General features: G+C 37.4%; 2 protein-coding genes across 2 annotated transcripts; one reads left to right on the top strand and one right to left on the bottom strand.

Annotated features, from left to right (window-relative positions):
• Positions 1–803: 803 nt before the first annotated feature.
• On the bottom strand, positions 804–1,996 carry LOC115957450 (fatty acid desaturase 4, chloroplastic-like). Its single transcript, XM_031075693.1, has one exon. It carries the CDS (start codon positions 1,829–1,831, stop codon positions 905–907), a length of 927 nt encoding a protein of 308 aa, XP_030931553.1. The 5' UTR covers positions 1,832–1,996; the 3' UTR covers positions 804–904.
• Positions 1,997–16,078: 14,082 nt separating this feature from the next.
• LOC115957451 (fatty acid desaturase 4, chloroplastic-like) lies at positions 16,079–17,346 on the top strand. Its single transcript, XM_031075694.1, has one exon. It carries the CDS (start codon positions 16,246–16,248, stop codon positions 17,170–17,172), a length of 927 nt encoding a protein of 308 aa, XP_030931554.1. The 5' UTR covers positions 16,079–16,245; the 3' UTR covers positions 17,173–17,346.
• The last annotated feature ends 8,400 nt before the right edge of the window (positions 17,347–25,746 follow it).

Raw genomic sequence — 25,746 nt, 5'->3', positions numbered from 1 at the left:
GGTTCGTGGGTGGTCTCAGTGCTGAAATGGTTGGTACCTAGAATAAAGAATCATTGTTTTGCTACCTAGAATGCCACATGGATGGCCAAATGGCTTAAACTTAATATTAATAAAATTAAAAAAAAAAAAAAAAAGAGTCGGTATGATGTAAACCTCAACTGATATTTCAAAATCCCCAGAATCACGAATTCAAAATCAAATTGTTCTCTATATCAGATCTGATTTTTGTGTTTGGATTCCGTTGATACGTACAAGCTTTGTGCGTTGAAATCACAGAATATGAGCTCGAGATCTCAAGCTCGAAATGATTGGAGGAGTAGAAATCCAAGGTGCACTTTTAGCAGTCCACTTAAAAGTTAAAAGACTATTAGCCTATATTAGCAAAAATTGGGGAAAAAAAATAGACAAAGGCTATTCCTTTAAAATTTTAAAAATTAAAGGCTTCTAAAATTGAACACAATCTATTTTGAGAATGAAAAATTGCAATTTATCCTTTTTTTTAAAAAAAAAAAACCTTAATTGGTTATAGCTATTTTCTTAATGAATTGATATGATAATTCTAAACAGACTTATAATAAAGTATCCTCCTTTTTTTTTTTTTTTTTTTTTTAAATGGATGACAAAGTATTCTCTGAGCCATTAAAGAAAAACCGATAGCATAAAGGAAAAGCATGCGCAAAAAATTGCGAAAGTCCAAGATTATATGTATCTTCAACTACCAACTAATCATAGAAATTTCAATAATAAATTATAGACTAAATTATATATACCTTGTAAAATTTGCAAATAAATCTATCCACAAATCACCTATCTTCCACTGCAAATTTGGAAGAACATGAGCATCCATCGACAAGGCATGAATCTTTGCATTCTAGTAAGAAAAGACATGTAAAAAGATGAAGAATCAGTGGGCTGCAATTTGAGAAGAGGTCTCAATCTCTTCAGTCCAGTCAGAACTGGGCTCACTCCAAGACCTGGGTCTCACCCCTAGCTTAAAGAACAATATCATCTCCAATGCTTCAAAAACCTGTTGCTTATCCAAAAATTCATTCCAAACACCACTCACTATGCAATAATTATTATTATAAGGTGACCTGTGATGATCAGCATGTTGTGAACGTGACACAAGCAATCCCATATCTTGCAATGCAATCACCAATGCTGGAAGCCGACTCTTAGTTGTGTGAGCCCAAGCATGAAATTGCTGGCTAAACATAATGCAACCCGAGCACACACCAACAAAAGCAAGAAATATTGGATCATTACTAGCAAGGTCCATTGGTAGCACTGTGAATGTCACGGCACGAGCAAGGGCGTGTAGATTGTTTGCAAACTGTCTCCGAGTGATTGTCCATGGCCACTTATGGTGACCTTGAAATGCATCTATTTGGGCACCAAAAATTGGAGTTGAGGCACTTCCATAATTGTCAATACCCCAATGGTACACTCCGGACCCAAGGTCAGCTAAAATGTAGCCAACCAAGCTTGCTAAAATGGGCTCAAGCCACATGTGTGATTCTGCTGCACCCATTATTGACTTTGCTAGAGAGATCATCACTGTGGTGCACCCACTTGCTACCCATGCACGATGAGCCCATGTTGATCTCAAACTTGGGTCATTAAGAATGGGGCGGCTAGGAGGTGATGTGACCAAGGTTTGTGAGGGGTTCAGCTGTGGTTCAATGACTAATTGGTCAAGGTTCGGCCTAGGCTTGGTGGAGGTAGTAGTAGTGGCCAAGCAATGCACACGTGTGCGGAGGCACGGAGAGAGGCACGTGTAGACATGATGTTTGGAACTCAGAGGGTATTTATGTTGAGCTAAGATTGACATTGGAAAAGTGTTCAATAGAACCAATTTTTAGTTCTAATGGAGGGACAATATATGTGACACATAAACATAAAATAGTGGCTGTGGACAGTGTTGGTTGTCTTGTGGAGAAGAGAGATAGAGGACTAATGATGCGGTGGGTATAGAGGATTCGTGGTGTTATGTAAGTCTCTAGTGGCTGCTGGTCACTCTGTGTCAGAGTCACACAATTGTTGAAGGTTTTCTTGGACATCTTTGAAACAACAGTAAGGCACCCAAAAGCTTGGTTGGTTGGTTCCTTTTGCCAACGCATATTGCAAGCTTGTGGTCCAGTAACATTTGCCTTAGATTGCATACTTGGCACTATTTGAGCCGTTTGATTGATTGTCGTTTTATGGGATGGTTGCTAATAATCCAAAAGCAAAGTTTGGTCAATTTGTGAGAGTTCTTTTGAAATTTCTAGAGGATGAGTTTTCATAGCAAGCAATAATGGTAGTGGCCGAGGAATATTCGGATCCTCAATTAAGCATATACAAGGAATGTTAGAGTTTATCCAATTTACAATGTCAAATTAATTTAGGGGGTACACACTAAAATAAAACTCAATTATTAATAATTTATGGATCAAATTATCTAAGAAATTGTGGTTGTGAAAATTTTTATTGCTATTATAGGTTTAATTATAAATATATACATTATATAATGCATATTTAAAAACGTTACTTTGTGTAAATTCTAATTAATTCAACTGGTAATTTTTTTTTAAAAAAAATAAGAAAACTGTGATTCAATTGCTTTCAAGAAGTAACCATACATAAAGACGAAGTCTTTCTCTCAACCACGCACACATGCATAGAGAGAACTTTGCCCAAAAATATTTTAGTTCATTAAATTTGAAGTTGGTCATTTTAGCCGATAACTTTGTCCAAATTTTATTAAAAATGTTGGTGAGCATTGTATTTTGGTGGGTTATTGGGCTTAGAGCTCTGGTATTTTCTTTTAGACAGGTCTTGTTATGAACTTTAATTAAATGTAGTTGGGCCTAGGATTTGTTTGGTGTGGGCTGCCTTTACACTCTTGGGTTTAAAGAAACTAATGGAAAGGGTTAATAATCAGTTCAGTTCAGTGCCTGGTTATTATGGATATGGCCTAGCCGAGTACTCGTCGGCCATCCAAGTAAACCCATATGCTTTAGATATATTATGTGCAAAGTATTGGCTCTACACAGAGATAGCACCGTCGCTCCAAAATTTCAACCTCACATGATTTGCCAAACCTTGTTTTCCTTGAAAAACTAGCCAACTTATTTGAAGCACGTACAGAAATTTTCGCAGTTCTATGTGGTGATAAGATTGAGGATTGGGTTCGTGATTATGAGATGTATTATGGAGATAAGAGTATTCAAGCTTCTTCTTAGAGCACTAAATAAGGACAAAATTTAATTACAAAATTTGTTGTACTTTAAAACTATAATCTTATTCAATAAAATAAACATTACTACATATTTTGAAAATCTAATCGTTAAATAGTATGTTCTTTACGCTTTTAATACATATGTTAAATTTTATGTCAATTGGATATTAGTTACTATATGATCTATAACTTTATATTTTATGTATAATTTTAAACTATAAAAACTTCAAATTAAACAATTTATTGATGACATAGCTATTAATCTTTAATTTTCTAGAAATTTTGCAAGTATGGAGGATATAAGAAGAAGATATAATCTAATAGTAGATTTGTCAAAATTTACTTCCAATAAAAAGATATTGAGTGAGGTTGTAGTTTAGACTACAACCAATTTTGTAGCTAAATTTTGTCCACTAAATAATGCCTATTCTTAATTATCTGTGAGAGTTATGCAGCAGAATGGAACACTGATATCTGAGCAGTGAAATTATAAAATGAAAGTATATATACACAGAAAAGATCAAAGAGAGTAACATTTTAAATGAAGTTCCCTGGAGTCTACATCCCTTTATATTGGTTATGGGCTTGCAGAAACGGTGTCCCTACTAATATAGCGCAAATACATTAAAAGTAGCTTATGACAAGCATTATGACAATTCTTTTTACTAGTTATCCTTTCTATATATATATTACATTATTTGTGATTCTTCAGCTTTGTTTTTTTCATAAGGGAAATGGGTTTCATATGGATCTACAACCAAATCAACAAGATCTTACTACATTCAAATGTAAATTCCTAATGATTTAGCAGCGCAATCCTCTTTAGATAGCTTTAACTCTTTATTAAGCGGCAGCCAAATCACATGTGCATTAGTTATTACTAAGGGAAAAAGATAGGTACACTTACATAACAAGTTGTACCTAGGATCTTATTTATAATTGAATAATTAACTATGTGATATTTATTGACCGTATAAGTTTGCAGCTAGTTTTACCTTTCACTAATATAATAATTGTTATTCATGTAAAAAAAAAAAAAAAAAAAAAAAAAAAAAGAAAAAAAAAAAGAAGGAGGAAGAGGGGGGAAGGGGGTAGAAAAGGGTACACAAAATCCCTAAAGTTTTAAGTCTAAACCTTAACCCTATTTAGAGTTGTTTTATGTATAAACCATTAAATATTTGTAAAAATAAATGGTGAATTGCTCATGTGATGATATCCATATTTAGAGATACATTTTCACATAAAATAGTACAACCACATAGAGGTTGTGTGTAAAACCCAAAAACCCCAGGAGGATTAAGTGTAACACAATTAACAATTTACAAATTAAAGAATACTATACAGAGATTATGTGAAACACTCAAAACCTCAAGAGAGTTTGTGTATTTTTTTTCTTACCTCTAAATTTATGGCTGTAACTCTTAACTTCATATAGTATTGTTGTTTATGTGTAACCCGTTATACATCCACCAAACTAAAAAGGATGGTCTTTGAGTGCCAACCTATGTGCATTTGGTGCGCTCAACTCAAGCCATATTACTAACAGTGATCTACATACCTGGCTGTCCTCTAATGCAATGAATGATCAAGCTAATTGTCATAGCCAACCTCCATGGAATATAGTTTTTCTTTTTGCCATTTGGATGATATGGAAACAAAGGAACAAGTTGATTTTCCAAAATAGTAAACCCAACCCAAAATTGGCAGTCCATATAATTAGTCAAGCTGGTGACTTTTACTGGTGTGCTGTGGATTGGAAGAAAAACAATAATTTTACAATGGAGTGTATTAGATGGGAGAGACCTCGGAGCGATTGGAAGAAGCTAAACATGGATGGGTCCTTTTTAGGTAACTTGGGATTAGTTGGTGGAGGAGGTGTGATCAAAGATGACATCGGTAATTGGGTGGTAGGCTTTTCAAGAAGGATTGGTGTAACTTCGAGTTTTGAAGCGGAGCTATAGGCTTTAAGGGATGGCAGTGGCGGAGCTATGTTATGGGCCAAGGGGGCCATGGCCCCTCCAAATTTTTAAAAAATTTTTAGGAATGCAACTTACGAGCTTCACAATTTCTTGTCTCAAATCTGTGTCCTGGGAAAATATTAGGAGTAGGAAACTTATTTCTTCTTACTTGTTTTCTAAAGCCTTTTAATGCTTCACGGATTTCTAAGTCCAAAAGTACTTTACTATTTGCTCTAATCCTAGAGGACCACACGTGTATGGTTTTAAAACTATACACTTCAAAAGAAAAAGGTGATCTCACTCCTAGCTAGATACGTGGCTTATTGGTTTTTATTCTCTTGTTTTATTATTCTTTAATTTTTTTTAAGTGCTACACTTACAATATTTTCACAATAAATTATAGTTAATAAGTTAATATTGATTCTAATTTTTTAATTAGTTCTAATTTAAATTCACAATTGAAATTAATTTTTTGCCCACCAATAACAACCAATAATAACTTGTTACTTAAAATTTATGGTGAAAATATTATGAAAATATTATGGACATAGCATTTTTTTTATTAAAATGGCGAATGATAAATATACTATATTAATATATCATATAAATATAATATATTATTATAAATTTGACAAAAATATATGATTGGTTATTCACTTATTTGATTATATGTTTTTTTTATGCATTCAATGATCGAAAGATTATTGTATTTAGAAAAATGTCATATCCATAACATTTTAACAATATTTTCACAATAAATTTTAGGTGGTGGGTTGTTATTTGTTGTTATTGGTGGGTAAAAAAATAATTTTAGTGGTGGTCTTAGATTAAAATTAGTAACAACTTGCTACCTAAAATTCATTGTGAATATAACATTTTTCATTATACATAATATAAATATAGTATATACATGTTAAAAATTTATGATCTCATTTTAAACTTGGCCCCCCCAAAGAAAAATTCCTGGCTCCGCCACTGAGGGATGGCCTTACCATCTATGTGGACAGAAACTTTCAAGCCATTGAAGTTGAGATGGATGCAAAAGCCATTATGGATATCCTGCAAAAAGCCAATCAGACTAATCCCATTATCTCCCCCCTCCTAGATGATTGCAAGCAGCTGGCTTCTCAGATCCAGCGGATTCGATTCAGTCATTGCTACTGAGAGACTAATAGATGCACTAACTTTCTTGCAAGAAAGGGTGCAGCACAAAATGAAGATTTTTGCATTTTTGATTATCCCCTGTGGAGTTATTTCCTATTTTAAACCATGACTTGGCTGGGCTGTATTTAAGTAGGTGCTGCCCTACTGAGTCTTTGCTTGTGTAGTTTCTTTGATCTTATCCCCTTTACCCAAAAAAAAAAAAACAAGTCACCAGCTGATAACTCACTTACAACAGGGATACCATGCCAGTACCAACTCAAGGACTACCAATCCAACTTGTGCCAAAAAAGCAATTTTAGCTCTATATATATGTAGGATCGTTTGCACTGAACTTGCATCACGTTTGTCTTATAGTATATTTCTGTAAGATTGAAATTACATAATGAGAATACTATATTGCAATAGACTAAAAAAGTATAACCCAGATATACAATCAAGCTCAACCATAAGAAAAATAGAGGTAGCATGGACACGAATCACCGTATCAAAACAGCAACTTGCACACAATTAGATTATTCAGCTAGAATAATCTAGAATACAATCCATGAACAACTTGAATTCCAAGTATGAGATTTCCTTACATGATAAAACTTGAAGGGCACTGAAATCATTTAAACATAACATTGAAAATTCCAAATAGCTTTAAAGAAAGACAAACAATCTAAAACTAATAATTTTACCGTTCATTTTCTTGCTTTCGTGTATATTGTACAACAATTTAATAGTTGACATTTTATTGCGGCAATGGTATGTAATCTGGTCACCATATCACAGGGTACAATCTACTCTAGCATACACAACATGGTATAACACATCTCGTTGCTAATATTTAACATGGTATCAGAGCCAAACTCCGTTCTTGGCATCAAACAAAACATTTCTAGCAAGCAAAGAAGATTCTCACGTGCATACCACCATCTGAAGTCACACATGTTTCTCTGCTGGATCTAGAATCCATGGCATCTCGCAGCCACCGTAGCGCAATGCTGTGTCCAAGATCCACAAACTCAAGCAAAGCCAGGACTTAACTTATCAGATCTGTGCACATCAAGTCTTCGCCTGATGAAACCAACAAGACATACGTGCTCCACGGCATATCGCGGCCAAAACCCAGAAACCCGACCTCCAACGGCAGTCGCACGCGCCACCACGCGCGACCAATGGCTCCTGGAACTCTCACACGCGCCGCGATAGATTCTCGACTCCCAGCTCGGATCTCAGTCACACGCGCCGCCAAGCCGGCCTTGTCGTCCACCGCTCCACTTGGCCTGAGAATCTGGTAATCATACGAGCTCTCACGCGCCTCCACGCGCCGCAGTAGCAACCGGAAAATTCCTCACGCGCCGCCTAGATTCTTGACTTCTAGATCGTCTTCTGGGCTCACGCGCCGCCCTTTCGGCCTCCTCGTCCGCCGATCTACGAAACCTGAAATTACGGGCCTCAACCGAGCTTACACGCGCCTCCACGCGCCTCACAAGTTTCCGGCATCTCCTCCACGCGCCGGTGAACACGCACGCTCCTGCCAGTCGCCGGAAATCTTCTGCTGATGTCATCTGACGTCATCCGGATGACGTCATCACTCCACGTCAGCAGCCACGCAAGCACATCCACGTCAGCCCTAGTCCACGTCAGCGACACGTCATCAGCCACGTCAGCAGTGTCGTCTCGTCAGCACCACGACCCGGACCGACCCGACCCGGACCACCCGGATCTGACCCGTGAACACTTTGACTGTTGACTTGACTATGGACCAGTTGACTTTGACCAGTTGACTTTTGACCAAAAGTCAAAATTTCCAAAAGGGCCTATCTTGCTCAGTTTTTCGCGTAGATTCCGATTTTGGCCTCCGTTTCTTCATTTAAAGCTCCGAAATTGGACATTTGGCACATTCTTCATTGTGGTTTCTTCAAAGGCATTCTTCAAGGCATCTCCAAGTGATCTTCTCATGCTTATCCAACCTCAAGTCTTCATCGAGCTTCCGCCTTGAGTTTGAGGGAGGGTGTTAGAGATATATATATTAGACATATTAGCCCAATGTAATAGGTCCAAGCCCATTCCTGCTTGTACTAGTAGTCTAGGGTTTAGTCGCCTATATATACTCATGTTAGGGTTCATTGTAACACAGGAAGTTATTGTACTACACTCTCATACAATAAAGATGTAGCCCTTAAGGGATTCCTCCGTGGATGTAGGCCGTAAGGCTGAACCACGTAACCCTCGTGTTCTCAGTGTTCCTCCTCTATGCTTCCTCTTCCGCATCCACTCTAGCATACACAACATGGTATAACACATCTCGTTGCTAATATTTAACAGGTGCAGGAGCCTAGCATTATTTCATACATGTGTATAAAAATTCCAGAGTGAAATAGAACCAAGATTTCTACTTTCTAGCAAGGGAAAATATTCTTACAAACTCCGTACTCACTGGTGCTATAATTTCACACAAGTTGTCTATATTTTTTATTTAAAATATATCCACATTTAATGTATGATGCGTATGGATGATGTAAAGTAATGCGTCTGCAGTAATCAGTGCTCACTTTTAACAATTGTCTTGTGTTGGGTAATTGGGAGGCAGAGATGGACATCTTTCATTCATATCCAAATATGGTTTTATGGAATTGTATTTAGGTAACTCCATTCAATACTTCCCTAGAATCTGACAAATCGGGGGGCTTCACATTGCCCCATCATCGTTGCACCACTGTCCCAGGTGGCTTGAATTAGTCTCGAAAAATTTGAGCATGTAGGCGTCCTTCGCCTGCATTGTGACAATACATCAATAATACACATTGAGCATGTAAACAACTTAGGAAGAGTCAAAGAGAATTCACTTGCATGTAACCTAAAAACATCACGTCTGAAATGGACATGCAGCATAATTATATTTAAATATTATTAAGGGGGAATATGGTCATCTATCATGGCCATAAGAAGGTTATGCTAAAATCTGTGTCGATAGTTTCAATGTAAAGGGTGAACTAGTCGACTGGTTCATTAGCAGGGGCGACGCTACGTGTACTTGAGGGGTTCATTAGCAAAGATCCCTAACTTGAAATATATATAAATATAAATATATATATATATATATATATATATAAATTATTTTACTAGCTTAATTTGCTTTTAAAATAGATTTGCACATCCTGATCATAGATCAATTAATTCCAAAACCAAACAACAGAAACCATATTTCTCTCTCTCTCTCTCTTCTCTATTTGAATACCTCAATATCTCCAACTCTAAGTGAAAAGAATAAGTGTTTATGAGTTGTGAATGTCCCTCTATTTATTATAAATTTATATATATATATTTGTTATAATTTTATTTTTGTGTGAACTGTGATGTGTGTGAATATATAGTATAATTTTATACAATTTCTTAATTAAGAAATACGGTGATTTTATTACATGTGTATTATTATAGTGTTATAATAAACTTTTGTTATAAAATTATTGATTCAAGAAAAAAAAATAAAGTCAGTGATTGTTCAAACATTTAATTGCTAATCTTACCACTCAGCAATTAAATTTCCCCCACTTTCTCATGGTCTTTGCTCTAATGCACTAGATCTGCCATGATGGTGACGTATATTATTTTTTGTCACGTGTTATTATCTTGTTGTTTAGTTTAGTGTATTAAAGTATTGGATTCAAGTCAAATTCAAAATAGATAACTATTATGATGAGTAACCAAAGTTAGTTGGCAACGCTTTATGGACAGTGATAGATAACTATTAAGTTGAAATATAGGTGGAGAGAGGGAAAATTCCCGACCTGTCACAAGCTAACACGTCATACTACCAAATCCACAAAATACAGCCAATAACAAAGCGCCACGTATTGCTGCTACGTTTTGCTATCATTACTCAGAAACCAACAGAAATTTGCCAAGTGTCATGCAAAAACCAATCACACATCAGCATGTGTAAGCGATGACATTAACAATCTAGCATGTGTAAACGATGACATATGCAACCCAACGCATGTAAACAATGATATAAGTAGACTAATCAGGCTGTGACATGTGTCACCAATTAGACTCCGCCACGTGTCGCTCACCCACCCCCAAATTCCTATAAATAGAAGCCTTCCTAAGGCATTTAAGAGGACCAAGCCATCTAGAGCACAAGCAACATCAAAAAAGATTCAGAAACACTCAGAAGTATAAAAACTCTGCAAGAATCAAGCCTCAAAGCCTTCAAGAACTTCAACCCCAAAATCGAAGAACATTCAAAGCAGAATCATCCAAACTATCTGCCTATATCCTAAAATTTGCTGGAATCAAGCTCAAAAGCCTCCAAAAATCTCATCAAATCACAAATCAGTGAAACTCTACAGATTCAAGCCTCTAAAACTCTGAAGAACTTCCACCACAAACTTTCGAAGACGAAGAACACACGAAGATCACGAAGAACGTGAAAAGCAAAGGATTTCTAACAAACTCATAGCTAGAGATTCATTGTAATTCCGTTTCAGCAATCTTCGATCCATTCCTCAGCCAAATTGAAGGATATCTTGTATTCAAATCAAAATCACATTACCACAATTCCAATCAATAAGTCTTGCAAGGAGATCGAATCAGATGATCACTCTTTTGTAATTTCAGAGAATTGTACCACACAATCATCAATACAAATTCGCATTTGTGAAACTATTTTACTTGTTTGATTTATTTCGAGCTAGAAATTTAGTCGTTCTACAATAGGTCATCGTGATAAAACATGCTAACTTGAGTGATCATTCAATATAGAGAAGAAAGAAATTAATACAATTAAGGATAGAAATTTTGTTAGAATTATAAGAAATTATTCGGAACATCACCCTAATTCATCAACTACCTGAAGACAAAGAAGGATACACCTAAGCCACTCCATATTACCTTTTCAAAAGGCATATAAAATATGTGGAAAATAATATCCCGAAATAGTTACTTTTTGTCAACCTCATGTATATGAAAAATGGGTTAATTCCCAACATCACTAAGTTGTGAAATAAAACCAAAGAAACTTTTTCCAATCATTGAGTTTTTTAAGTCCAGTTCCGATTATGTCTAAGCAATTTATTCAGGAGTACTATTTCGAGTCACACCATCAAATTTTCTAAAACAGAGATAATATAAGTTGCAATAAGTTTTGCTACCTGACATTGGCAATTCATTACAGGGACCCTTTTTGATGGAAGGTTCACGTTCATGCAATCTCCACAGCAATTGTAGAAAAATATGCCCTTTGCAGAGTTGGTTGTAAAAGTGAACAGTTGAACAAAAATTAACTACTTTAAAATCAAACATTCTGAGAAAAGATTTAGTTCAGCCAAACTATAAACTCATCATTAGAATACCTCCATGAAACCTGTAATGAAATCGAACCCATAAAATCATTCATTCACAAAATTTTAATCACCAAAGGTTTTTCATATCACATAAAACTCAATTACGTTTCAACAAAAAAAAAAAATTCTACTCCAACTGAAATCCTATCTATGGTAGTTGAAGTACTGGATTGCCTTATAGACCCAAGAGGCAGGCTCTTCAACCTTGAATCTTGGAAACTCAAGTTTGATAGACTGCTGTAGAATAATAAATTGAGTTTTGCTTGCTGTCAAATTGCCAATAGCAGAAGAGTTTGTAGTGGTTGTCCTCCTTCTTCAACATCAGTAAACTTTTGCAATATAACGCCGTGCTATTTCTGGATTTCTTGGAAATTTCAATGTCATGGGCATGAAGGTTAGAGGTTTTCTTAAGGTGCGCAATGGCTTTGTTTAAGAGTGAGGTGAATCTGGTTTTAGTCATGATTTGCAGGATACATTGCTTTGATACCAAACGTTAAGACCTTCTTTGATCTCAGAGGGTTAAGGTACTTGGGAGTGTGGATTAGGGTGTTTTTATCTGGTTACTTTGAGGGAACCAATCCTCCTTAAAGGAAGAACGAAGGAGGAAGATTTTTTTTTTTTTGATAAGCAATAAATTTAATTGAAATATGAAGAAACTCAAGTGTAGAATTAGTATACAGGAGAATCTCCTAACGAAACTGAGGAAGAAATGGAAATTGAGAAGAAGAATTAGTGCATATAGGTAGATCCTAATCCAAAGAAGTCAGTGATTTTTGTTTGACCTCTGCAACACAAAAGGAGGACAAAAGATGAAGTGAGTAGCAAAAGCATTAATATAAAAGCAATATAACAAGTGAAGAAGAAAGTACAAGAATTACATGGATGGGAAATGGGAAACCCGCATATTCATGGTTTTTTTTTTTTTTTTAATGTTTGGCTACAAGAAGACACATGTAGACATGATTTGAATCCTCTGATTCTCTGTCAAGGTACATGAACGAAAAGGTTCTGCATTAACTAAACTAAGCATTTCAAACACATTTATATTAGAAGAAATACAATGTTTGGGTTATACAAACACAATTAAGATACACCCTTGGTGCGATGATCATTTTACAAATATAGGTGCTTGTGGGGTGTGAGGGGAAAGGGTTGGGGTTCAAGTTTTCAGGAGGGAACTTCATACACATATGCACTTAGATTAAACTAGAGTAAAAATTCTATCTTGTAAAAAATAAAAATAAAAACACACACACATTTAAGATACAGTTGTTTAAACAGCCCAAAAATGGTCCTTTAGGATTACTAAATACCATCTTCTATTTGTTTTATATATTTATTTATTTAATTTAAATGAGTTTTAGCCCCAAGTGGAGGGGGAAGGGGAAGGGGAAGGGGAAATTCTAACCAATGACCTCCGCTTATGAGGTGTGGCCTTAGCCAATAGTGCTAGCCAATAGTGCTACCATTCAGATTCACTATTAAATACCATCTATATACACAAATTCATAAATAAATAAAGGGGTTGCAAGTATTTAGTAAATACAACCAATAATATGACATAAGCTCCCAAAAAGATTTAACTTGAGATCTTACTTTACCATTCCATCTACACCAAGATGTGCATCTTAATTGTATCTAACCCCTATGGAGTAGGGTACTCTAGTCCCTGCATATGTACCTAATATACAATACAAACAGCATTCAAATGAATCAAAACCAGGCACATGGTCAGGACAAGTAATGGAGATGCCAAGTATACCAAAGCCTTATCTGAAAGGGTACAAATATTTGTGAAGAATGATACTGAAAAACTAAATTTGATAGGGAAAGAATATTTCAATTTTTTTATTGGTAAGCTATTCACAGCTCATGAGCCTTGAACCCACAACCTTACCCTCCATCCCATTATTAAGGATGGAGTAAGTGTCATTTGAGCTAGAGCTAATTGGTGGTATATTTCAAAACTTCCAAGTGTTTCATCCAACAGATAATTTTTGAGGTCACATTTTTTATAGAAACAATCAAAAGGTTTGGGTGTACTGCATATTAGTTGTCACAAACTCAGGGAACAATTTCCATCAAACAATCTCACTCAAATAAGAACCAGAAAAATAGTATTGTCACCTTACAACCTAAGAGGGTCTATTATGAAGATAAAAACATTTGTAACATATATACCTTCAAAAATTAGTTTCTAAATAGTAAATACCAGTTTATATGCCTCACTCAACTATAAGTAAACATGTTGTTGAGTGCCTTAGGAACATAGTTTCTCCAGAATTCTTTCCTCTGACCATGCATTAGAAACTTTGATTGTCATTGTCTTCAAGACTCTTGCCTCCTTTAGAATTTATTTCACAATTTCCACTTCATGTTCCAATCCTTCAAAGTCATCAAAATAAAAAGCTGAAAGGTGCGATCTGGTGGCTCCATCCGGCATAACCTATCTCCTTGGGCATAATGCTGATTACAACATACACAGTATAGTAAATCATACTAATTGTTAAGTTTAGGGAAGATTAATTAACAATATGTTCTCATTAACTTTACTAATCTTATTAATAACAAGATCTTCTAAATTAGGAGACACTAGTCAAGGAGCAGGCCTGTAGCGCGTGCCAAATAGATTTAGTAAATTCAATCTTCAGTCGGAACAAATTATAAACAACAATAATATCAAAAGGCTTGCACAAGGAATTTTTATCAATGCCAACTCCAACCTCTTTGTCACCAGGAAATAACTCAAGGAATTTAGCATTATTTAGTGGACAAAATTTAGCTACAAAATTGGTTGTAGTCTAAACTACAACCTCACTCAATATCTTTTTATTGGAAGTAAATTTTGACAAATCTACTATTAGATTATATCTTCTTCTTATATCCTCCATACTTGCAAAATTTCTAGAAAATTAAAGATTAATAGCTATGTCATCAATAAATTGTTTAATTTGAAGTTTTTATAGTTTAAAATTATACATAAAATATAAAGTTATAGATCATATAGTAACTAATATCCAATTGACATAAAATTTAACATATGTATTAAAAGCGTAAAGAACATACTATTTAACGATTAGATTTTCAAAATATGTAGTAATGTTTATTTTATTGAATAAGATTATAGTTTTAAAGTACAACAAATTTTGTAATTAAATTTTGTCCTTATTTAGTGCTCTAAGAAGAAGCTTGAATACTCTTATCTCCATAATACATCTCATAATCACGAACCCAATCCTCAATCTTATCACCACATAGAACTGCGAAAATTTCTGTACGTGCTTCAAATAAGTTGGCTAGTTTTTCAAGGAAAACAAGGTTTGGCAAATCATGTGAGGTTGAAATTTTGGAGCGACGGTGCTATCTCTGTGTAGAGCCAATACTTTGCACATAATATATCTAAAGCATATGGGTTTACTTGGATGGCCGACGAGTACTCGGCTAGGCCATATCCATAATAACCAGGCACTGAACTGAACTGATTATTAACCCTTTCCATTAGTTTCTTTAAACCCAAGAGTGTAAAGGCAGCCCACACCAAACAAATCCTAGGCCCAACTACATTTAATTAAAGTTCATAACAAGACCTGTCTAAAAGAAAATACCAGAGCTCTAAGCCCAATAACCCACCAAAATACAATGCTCACCAACATTTTTAATAAAATTTGGACAAAGTTATCGGCTAAAATGACCAACTTCAAATTTAATGAACTAAAATATTTTTGGGCAAAGTTCTCTCTATGCATGTGTGCGTGGTTGAGAGAAAGACTTCGTCTTTATGTATGGTTACTTCTTGAAAGCAATTGAATCACAGTTTTCTTATTTTTTTTAAAAAAAAATTACCAGTTGAATTAATTAGAATTTACACAAAGTAACGTTTTTAAATATGCATTATATAATGTATATATTTATAATTAAACCTATAATAGCAATAAAAATTTTCACAACCACAATTTCTTAGATAATTTGATCCATAAATTATTAATAATTGAGTTTTATTTTAGTGTGTACCCCCTAAATTAATTTGACATTGTAAATTGGATAAACTCTAACATTCCTTGTATATGCTTAATTGAGGATCCGAATATTCCTCGGCCACTACCATTATTGCTTGCTATGAAAACTCATCCTCTAGAAATTTCAAAAGAACTCTCACAAATTGACCAAACTTTGCTTTTGGATTATTAGCAACCATCCCATAAAACGACAATCAATCAAACGGCTCAAATAGTGCCAAGTATGCAATCTAAGGCAAATGTTACTGGACCACAAGCTTGCAATATGCGTTGGCAAAAGGAACCAACCAACCAAGCTTTTGGGTGCCTTACTGTTGTTTCAAAGATGTCCAAGAAAACCTTCAACAATTGTGTGACTCTGACACAGAGTGACCAGCAGCCACTAGAGACTTACATAACACCACGAATCCTCTATACCCACCGCATCATTAGTCCTCTATCTCTCTTCTCCACAAGACAACCAACACTGTCCACAGCCACTATTTTATGTTTATGTGTCACATATATTGTCCCTCCATTAGAACTAAAAATTGGTTCTATTGAACACTTTTCCAATGTCAATCTTAGCTCAACATAAATACCCTCTGAGTTCCAAACATCATGTCTACACGTGCCTCTCTCCGTGCCTCCGCACACGTGTGCATTGCTTGGCCACTACTACTACCTCCACCAAGCCTAGGCCGAACCTTGACCAATTAGTCATTGAACCACAGCTGAACCCCTCACAAACCTTGGTCACATCACCTCCTAGCCGCCCCATTCTTAATGACCCAAGTTTGAGATCAACATGGGCTCATCGTGCATGGGTAGCAAGTGGGTGCACCACAGTGATGATCTCTCTAGCAAAGTCAATAATGGGTGCAGCAGAATCACACATGTGGCTTGAGCCCATTTTAGCAAGCTTGGTTGGCTACATTTTAGCTGACCTTGGGTCCGGAGTGTACCATTGGGGTATTGACAATTATGGAAGTGCCTCAACTCCAATTTTTGGTGCCCAAATAGATGCATTTCAAGGTCACCATAAGTGGCCATGGACAATCACTCGGAGACAGTTTGCAAACAATCTACACGCCCTTGCTCGTGCCGTGACATTCACAGTGCTACCAATGGACCTTGCTAGTAATGATCCAATATTTCTTGCTTTTGTTGGTGTGTGCTCGGGTTGCATTATGTTTAGCCAGCAATTTCATGCTTGGGCTCACACAACTAAGAGTCGGCTTCCAGCATTGGTGATTGCATTGCAAGATATGGGATTGCTTGTGTCACGTTCACAACATGCTGATCATCACAGGTCACCTTATAATAATAATTATTGCATAGTGAGTGGTGTTTGGAATGAATTTTTGGATAAGCAACAGGTTTTTGAAGCATTGGAGATGATATTGTTCTTTAAGCTAGGGGTGAGACCCAGGTCTTGGAGTGAGCCCAGTTCTGACTGGACTGAAGAGATTGAGACCTCTTCTCAAATTGCAGCCCACTGATTCTTCATCTTTTTACATGTCTTTTCTTACTAGAATGCAAAGATTCATGCCTTGTCGATGGATGCTCATGTTCTTCCAAATTTGCAGTGGAAGATAGGTGATTTGTGGATAGATTTATTTGCAAATTTTACAAGGTATATATAATTTAGTCTATAATTTATTATTGAAATTTCTATGATTAGTTGGTAGTTGAAGATACATATAATCTTGGACTTTCGCAATTTTTTGCGCATGCTTTTCCTTTATGCTATCGGTTTTTCTTTAATGGCTCAGAGAATACTTTGTCATCCATTTAAAAAAAAAAAAAAAAAAAAAAGGAGGATACTTTATTATAAGTCTGTTTAGAATTATCATATCAATTCATTAAGAAAATAGCTATAACCAATTAAGGTTTTTTTTTTTTAAAAAAAAGGATAAATTGCAATTTTTCATTCTCAAAATAGATTGTGTTCAATTTTAGAAGCCTTTAATTTTTAAAATTTTAAAGGAATAGCCTTTGTCTATTTTTTTTCCCCAATTTTTGCTAATATAGGCTAATAGTCTTTTAACTTTTAAGTGGACTGCTAAAAGTGCACCTTGGATTTCTACTCCTCCAATCATTTCGAGCTTGAGATCTCGAGCTCATATTCTGTGATTTCAACGCACAAAGCTTGTACGTATCAACGGAATCCAAACACAAAAATCAGATCTGATATAGAGAACAATTTGATTTTGAATTCGTGATTCTGGGGATTTTGAAATATCAGTTGAGGTTTACATCATACCGACTCTTTTTTTTTTTTTTTTTAATTTTATTAATATTAAGTTTAAGCCATTTGGCCATCCATGTGGCATTCTAGGTAGCAAAACAATGATTCTTTATTCTAGGTACCAACCATTTCAGCACTGAGACCACCCACGAACCATTTTGACACCGAACCCAACCACGAACCCAACTGTTGCCGAGCTTAGTCTCACCGTTTCGGCACCGAGATCCATACTGAAATCATCAACACTGTCGATCTCTGATCTCTCCATGGACTCATGGAGGAAGAGGGAAAAAAAAAAGGAGAAGAGCTGAAGAGGAAAAATGAATTTAATATGTTTGTTCAGGCTACAGTGCTACAGAGGAAGAAGATGAGAGTAAATATTATTTAATTGAAAAGATAAATAAAATATTAATATTTTGATATAACTTTGAGCTACAGTGCACAGCCATCACAGCCAAAAATGGCTGTGTACCGTAGCTCAAAAGCTAAAAATTTTAGATATACCTTTACTGTTGCAACCCTAATTTTTAAGTTTGTGATACTAAAAATAGAAATATATCTATTTAGCATCATTATTACTAGTGCTCTAAGGATTTTCGTTTCACAAATGAATGCATATAGTATGTTGTACTTCCTCTTACTGATCCAACAATTGGCATTGTGATGTGGATTAATAATAGTTCCGAGTAAACACAATAAATAAAAATAAAAATAAAGCATTCTTCCAAGTTTTAAGGCATAACTAAAAATTCGGCCAAAAAAAGTTCTGAATAAAAAAGTTAGGAAACTAATTTTTCTATATTATGCTTATATTGGTAGTGATCCAACAAGGCTCATGAGATCTCTTCAGTTTCAAGAGTTTCCTTTCCCCTAAAGGGGGGGTTGTAACCAAGTATTCGTAGGAAGCTAGAAGAGTGAGGTCATAAGCATTAGCATCTTATCTTCATCATTGAACTTTATATCAATTTATAATAAGTCATTGATAATCTAGTTGAACGTATTGATATATTGAGCCAAATCCACACTCCTTGCCAACTTAAGCCTATATAGTTTTCGATTAAGATTTAGTATATTTGTAAGGGACATAGACATATATTGGGTAAAAATATTACCCTCAATCTAAAAAATTACTAAAATACTCATTTGCAACAATTGATGCAGATGTTATTACATAGACTGATGTAGGCTTATCTTGGGTTGATTGGTAAATTTTGGCTCTTATACTATTTTACAACAACTAAAGCAAATGTTATTACAATGAAATCAAGGTAAAATAGTAGGGGAGGGGAGTCAAGATTTTTGAAAGAAGAGGCCCAAATATAAAATTATAGAAAGCACACCTATATTTTTCTTTTCTTTTCTTAAGGTCAAGGGACCCCTTGCTCCGCACCTTTGGGTAAGACCACCTTAGAATCACTACCAATAGCATAATATAAGCATGATTACAGTTATGCTACTTCTTTCTTTCCTAGCTTCCTTGAGCCCGCTTGCCTCTTCAAGACCCATTTATTTATTTGTTGGGCCTGTGATCCATTATTCCTACCGCTTGGGCCTAATGGGTTTTTTGCTATTTATTTTGTCAATTCTTTGTGGCCCTCATTATTGGGTTTTTCTATCTGCCTGGGTTTCCACAAATGGCCCTCAACATTTAGCCCCCTGAACATATGAAACGTTCCTGCGATTCATATGTGAATGAAAAGGCGTTTCTGCCCTTCTCTCATCTTTTTTCTTCTTCTCTTTTTTCGCGGGTCTTTTTTAAGTTGTGGACCCCTTCTTATTCATACATATATTCTCCTTCTTGCCGCAAACAGGGTTGTCTCTTCGAATTTCCTAGTTTGGCAGTTATTTTCAAAACAGAGCCGCCGCTTCATTAATTCCATTCCCTTCTAATGGCTGACCTGTCACCTCCTTTCGTGCTGATATTAATGACCTGGGTATTTAAGGAGGAATCTTTCTGCACTTTAATCACAAACACTTTCCTTTCCCAAAACATACACTCTCCGTCTCTTACTCTCCTTCTTCCTTTCAAACACCCATATCCATCTTCTCCAACTAAGCCTTCTCACCATGTCGCCGGTGAAAAGTCAAGGCTCTTCCCGCTGCAAAGGAAAGGCGGTTGCTTCCGATTCTCCTGTCGTTCCCGAGGAGATGGAACGTTCCGATTCGGAACAGTCCACTGAGGAGGAGACGGAGCGCGACCCCGACAGCGAATGCGCTCCTTTACTCGACCCTTGGTATGAAATCAACCCTCACTTCCCAAAAATCCCCGATGACTATGTACCGCCGCAGCCGGGTCGTGTATTGATTACCCTTGTCCGGCGAGACCCCGACGTTTCTTGGGCTCCTTTGGCATCTTCAATCCCCGATCTGTCTATTCGCCAAGGTGTTTCGCTTCCTATACCCTTTCATTTTGAATTTGGGTCCGGCACATCCTCAGGTTGGAAGGAATGGGTTGACAGCGAACTTTCCGACACGGGTTTTATGGGTTTGTTGCAGCGAGCCGGCGTTTTGAAGGCTATAGTCTCGTCTCGCTGTTTGTCGAATTTTCGGGACCTTTATAACCTCCGTCACTTGGTCGGCGATGGTGCACCACCACCCACACCTTCTTTTTCTCGTGCGGTGAACTCACCGTGACTCTCGAAGATGTGGCTAACCAGTTGCTTTTGCCCATTCTCGGCGATACCGATCCTGCCGCCTTAGAGCTTTCTCCTGAGGAAGAGGCCATTAAGGTTGAACTGAGGAAAAGGATGACCGGAAACGCCAAGTTGTCCTACTGGGTGAGTTCTTCCTCTAAGTTTTCTGCTGCCGCCCGTCGTGCGGCTTTTATCGCATTTTGGTTTTGCAAGTTTGTTTTTGGGTCCCACCCCCACTATGCCATAAAACCTTTGTACTTTTGTTTGGCTATCAAAATATCTGCGGGGGTGAGCCTGCCGCTGGCTCCTATGTTCCTGGGGCACTTGTATGTTCAGTTAGATATCCTCCATAATGATGAGAATCAGGTTGGGTCCTGCCACATTGTCACTTCTTCCGTTCATTGCACTATATTCCAGCAGTGGTTGTTTGAGCGTTGTGCTCAATACTTGACAAAATGTAGACCCGCTCGGTTTGCCAGAGAGAAGTGTAAGCGACTAAATTTCTAATTTGAAATAAATCAAACAAGTAAAATAGTTTCACAAATGCGAATTTGTATTGATGATTGTGTGGTACAATTCTCTGAAATTACAAAAGAGTGATCCTCTGATTCGATCTCCTTGCAAAACTTATTGATTAGATTTGTGGTAACGTGGTTTTGACTTGAACACAAAATACCCTTCAATTTGGTTGAGGGATAAATCAAAGACTACCGAAACGGAATTACAATGAATCTCTGGCTATGAGCTTTTTTAGAAATTTTTTGTTCTTCGCGTTCTTCGTGTTCTTCGTGCGTTCTTCGTCTTCGAAGGTTTGTGGTGGAGGTTCTTTGGAGCTTTAGAGGCTTGAATCCGTTGAGCTTCAATGATTTGTGATTTGTTGATGTTTTCGGACACTTTTGGCTTGATTCCCATGAACTTTAGGATCTAGGCAGATGATCTGGATGATTCTGCTTCGAATGTTCTTCGATTTTGGGGTTGAAGTTCTTGAAGTTCTCGAAGGCTTTGGGGCTTGATCTTCGCAAAGCTTTTTTTCACTTCTGAATTCTGGTCCTCCTAAATGTCTCAGGAAGGCTTCTATTTATAGGAGTTTTGGGGTGGGTGAGCGATACGTGGCGAAGCTTGATTGGTGACACATGTCACAGCTTGATTGGTCCGCTTAAGTCATCGCTTACACGTGCGAGGTTGCTTGAGTCATCGCTTACACGTGCGCTGATGCGTGATTGGTTCTTGCATGACACTTGGCAAATGTCTATTGGCTTCTGAATAGTGATAGCAAAACCTAGTAACAATACATGGTGCTCTGTAATTGGCTGTATTTTGTGGACTTGATAATGTGATATGTCAGCTTGTGATAGGTCGGGAATTTTCCCTTTCTACAAATGCCCCCTTGAGACTCGTTCACGCACACAGTCTCAGAGTGTGGTGTGGGAATGAGTTTCGAAAAAAAATGGATTTTTGGTACTTGACTCTTTAAGTGAAGTAGTTGAAGGTAGTGGAGCTGTTGAAGGTGGTGGAGCTGCTGAAGGTGGTGGAGCTTTCAGAAGGATGAGATAATGTCCGAAGAGTAGACCCACCCATATGAAAGGCTTTGATGAGACTGGAAAAGGGGTCAGCAAGTATTTGAACGTACTTGCGTGATGGAGCCTTCTTAGCAGAGATTAAGTTGAAGTACTTTCAAAAGAGTATTTTGGATCGTTGGCGGCGATCACAAGATGTTGAAGATGGGGAAGATGAGGGAATGGTGGCTGGATACAGCATGCAGGGTCATGGAGCTAGCCTCGTTTTCTTAAGAACTTCTGATGAAGTTATTTCAGAAGATCACGCTTTGGATTACAACGAGGACAGGTGGGAAAGTGGTTGAATGCGCCTGGGTAATTGTATCACTCAAGTTAAGTTGAAGTAATTTCAGAAGCTTATGTATTCTGGGTATGCTGGTAGTGGCAACGAAGAAGATGGAGATGGAGCAAAGCATACACCACCATGGTGCTGGCCCTGTATGCTAGGACCCTTCTGTTGTAGATGTTTATGGGAAGTACAACTTTGGATATGGGACTGACTGTATGCTGAATGAGGTCCGGCAGCAAGTAATTGAATGTGCCTATGTAATGGGACCATGCTGACGGACGTTAAGTTGAAGTAATTTCAGAAGAGTACTTTCTGAAATTCTTCAAGCTGATTTTAAGTTGGAGTAATTTCAGAAAATGAGTTTTGAGGTACCGGCAACGATGACCTTTGGGTCCAATAGTAGTGGGGACATGGAATAAAGCTTTGATGACCATTTACCGGCACCAAAGGCTGAATTCTGATGAGCTGGCGCCTTGGAGGTTGTTTTAAGTGTTGGATGGAAAACAATTTGTAGGATACCCCAACACTTTTTACCATCTTCATCTACTGCCACTTGTTGGAAAAGCACAGAAAAAATGAAAGATGGAGCTAACTTGTGAACCTGGTTTGGAAACCAGACAAGTTGCTGTTTGTTCCGAACCACTGCTTCTGCTGGAAGACCAAGCAATTGGAAAGAGACTATAGGAGCCCTGAGGTTAGGAACAGGTGTGTCCACTAGACTTGGATTTCCTGGCCAACCAAGTCCACGGAAGCATGGGAGGGTGATGCAGGCCTTGTTATGAGTAATTTTATGGACAAAGGTGGTTGTTAAGTGGAGAAACAAAGTTTGTTTGGATCTCAAAACTGCAATGATGTTGTAAATAGGGTTTCGACCGACCCATGGGAGGGTTGATCTCAAACCGATTATGAAGCAAAATCGGTTCCTAGGTGTTGAGAATGATGAGGTCATAGTGAGAAATGGTTGTGAAAAGGAGGATTTGAAAATCTGAAAGAGGCAAATCTTCATTTCATGATTCAGTGTTTTTTTTTTTTTGATGAGTTTTTGATGAACCCGGCCCTCCTATTTATAGTAGAGAGATGAAGAATGGTAGGTAGGTAGTTAAGAATGGTAGTTGAGAATTTTTGGTGAGAATGGTAGATGGGAACGGTAGGTGAAAATGGTAGGTGGGAACGGTAGGTGGGAATGGTGGGCACCGAATGAGAACAGTAGGTCGAATTAATGACCCAGTGTAACTTCAAGTTCCGACACACTTGTGAGAGTTCATTTGTAATTGGAGAGAGAAGTCTTGATGAAGTCTGGAGAATAACCCTGAGGAGATCCCAATTAAGTGGATGAATCTCAAATTTTGATCTCAGGAGTTTAAGTTTTGGACATCGTCAGTACTTCAAAGATGTGGGTTTGATTGGTGATCACCAAGTCCAAAACCAATAAGTGGATTTCAAAATCAGAATCTTCGTGAAAGTACGAATAGAACAAACTTTGCTCGAATGTCTTGATTCTTGGTCAAAGTTCACTTCAAAGCCAACAGTTGTAGAATCACATTATTTGAGAAATTTTTGGATTCTCAAATGAAGAAATAGACCCCAAGTTTGGAATGTACACGAAAAATTGAGAAAGGCAAGTGTGACTTGAAAATTTTAACTTTAGGTTGATTTCAACATCAAAGTCAACTATCTTGGAATTTGAGCCATTTGTGCAATTTTCGAGTCTCAAATGATGAAACAGACTCCAAAATCGGAATGTACACGAAAAATTGTGCAAGACAGGTCCATCTTAAAAATTTGACGTTTGGTCAACATTTGCACAAAAGTCAACTTTTTGGAAATTGGACGTTTGCACAATTTTCGAGCCTCGAATGAAGGAATGGGTCCCAAAATCGGAATGTACTTGAAAAATTGAGTGGGACAGGTCCGTTTTGAAATTTTTGACTTTTTGGTCATGGTCAAAGGTCCGCTTGGTCCAAGCATTTTTTTTTTTTTTGTTTCAGGGGGTTCGGATCCGAGTCAAACCGGGTCGGTCCGTGTTGGTGATGACGTCATGGATGACGTCACTTATCTTGGACGCGTGTGGCACGTGTGACACGTGTGGCACGCTTGAGGGAACTCCGACGCGTGGGATCTGATGGAGGCGCGTGTTCGTTGAGGCGAACATTCCGGCGGCGCGTGTAGGCGCGTCGCAGCACTTTTGATCCCGAAATTTTTGGGGTTTGTACTTTGAAGGCCGTAGAATCTAGTGGTGTAATCAGTTTTATAAAATCACCGGCAGATTTTAACAGATTTGAAAGACTAGGCCGTGGGTCTTCGCGAATCCGGGGCGGCGCATGGAGGCGGATCCGGCTGTTTCTGGGCTTGAAATTTTTGGGTTTTGTAGATCGTGGGCCGATGAATCTAGTGGTGACACCTGTTTTGTGAAGATTTTCTCAGATTTGTGCAGATCTGAACGAAAAACTTCGCGAAACGTTTGGGAGTTTGTGGCGGCTCATGGCGGTTCGTGGTGGCTCCGCTGTTGAAGATTTTTTCTGGGTTTTGTACACCAAAGTCCTTAGAAGATTTCTGTGGGTTGATTTCTTTGTGAAATCTTGTCAGAAACTTTAGAAATCTAGAATGGAGTCCGCACACATTGTTGGATTTGTTGCCACCTTGGTCTACTTTGGCGGGGGCCATTCTGACAACGCTTGACAATCTAGGCAGGGAGTGGTTCCAGAGTAACCACTGAGTGTCTCTGTTGTCCTCAAGGAGTTGGTGACACAGTAGAACAAGAAGCTTCCCTTCGTCGGTCTAGGATGGGAGACTGCAAGCATTGCTGGACTTGTTGGCACCTTGGTCTACATTGATGGTGGCCGTTCTGACAACGTTTGACAATCCAGGCAGGGAGTGGTTCCAAAGTAACCACTGAGTGTCTCTGCTGTTCACAAAGGAGTTGGTGACACAGTAGAACAAGAAGCTTCCCTTCGTTGGTCTAGGACTTCATTCACAGTCTAGTGTCATAGTTTCCGAGGTCTAGTATAATTTTTTTTCTTTCTGACAGCATGATACATTTATGGGCTTTTACATTTCTGATTTTTCAAATGGGTACGTCACCCTTTGAAAATATGGCACTTTTAACTTTTTACATGTGTTTTTCGTTTTGTCTGCTAGCTTCTATGGATCTCTATATAAAGCCACCGGGGTATGCATTGAGTTGTACAAACATCTCTGGTGGGTAGCATAATACTCTAAGTGTAGAGAAATTATGCCTTCTTCCTTCTTCTTCTTCTTCTTCTTTTTTTTTTTTTTTTTTTTTCTAGTTTACATTTTTTTTCTTTATGACCTGCTTTATTCGTACTGATTTTTTTTTTTTTTTCACA

The sequence above is a fragment of the Quercus lobata genome, chromosome 8 (genome assembly GCF_001633185.2).
Source record: "Quercus lobata isolate SW786 chromosome 8, ValleyOak3.0 Primary Assembly, whole genome shotgun sequence".
Classification (NCBI taxonomy): domain Eukaryota; kingdom Viridiplantae; phylum Streptophyta; class Magnoliopsida; order Fagales; family Fagaceae; genus Quercus; species Quercus lobata.
Note: the sequence above shows the minus strand (reverse complement) of the source record. Positions and strands in the feature narration are given on the sequence as shown.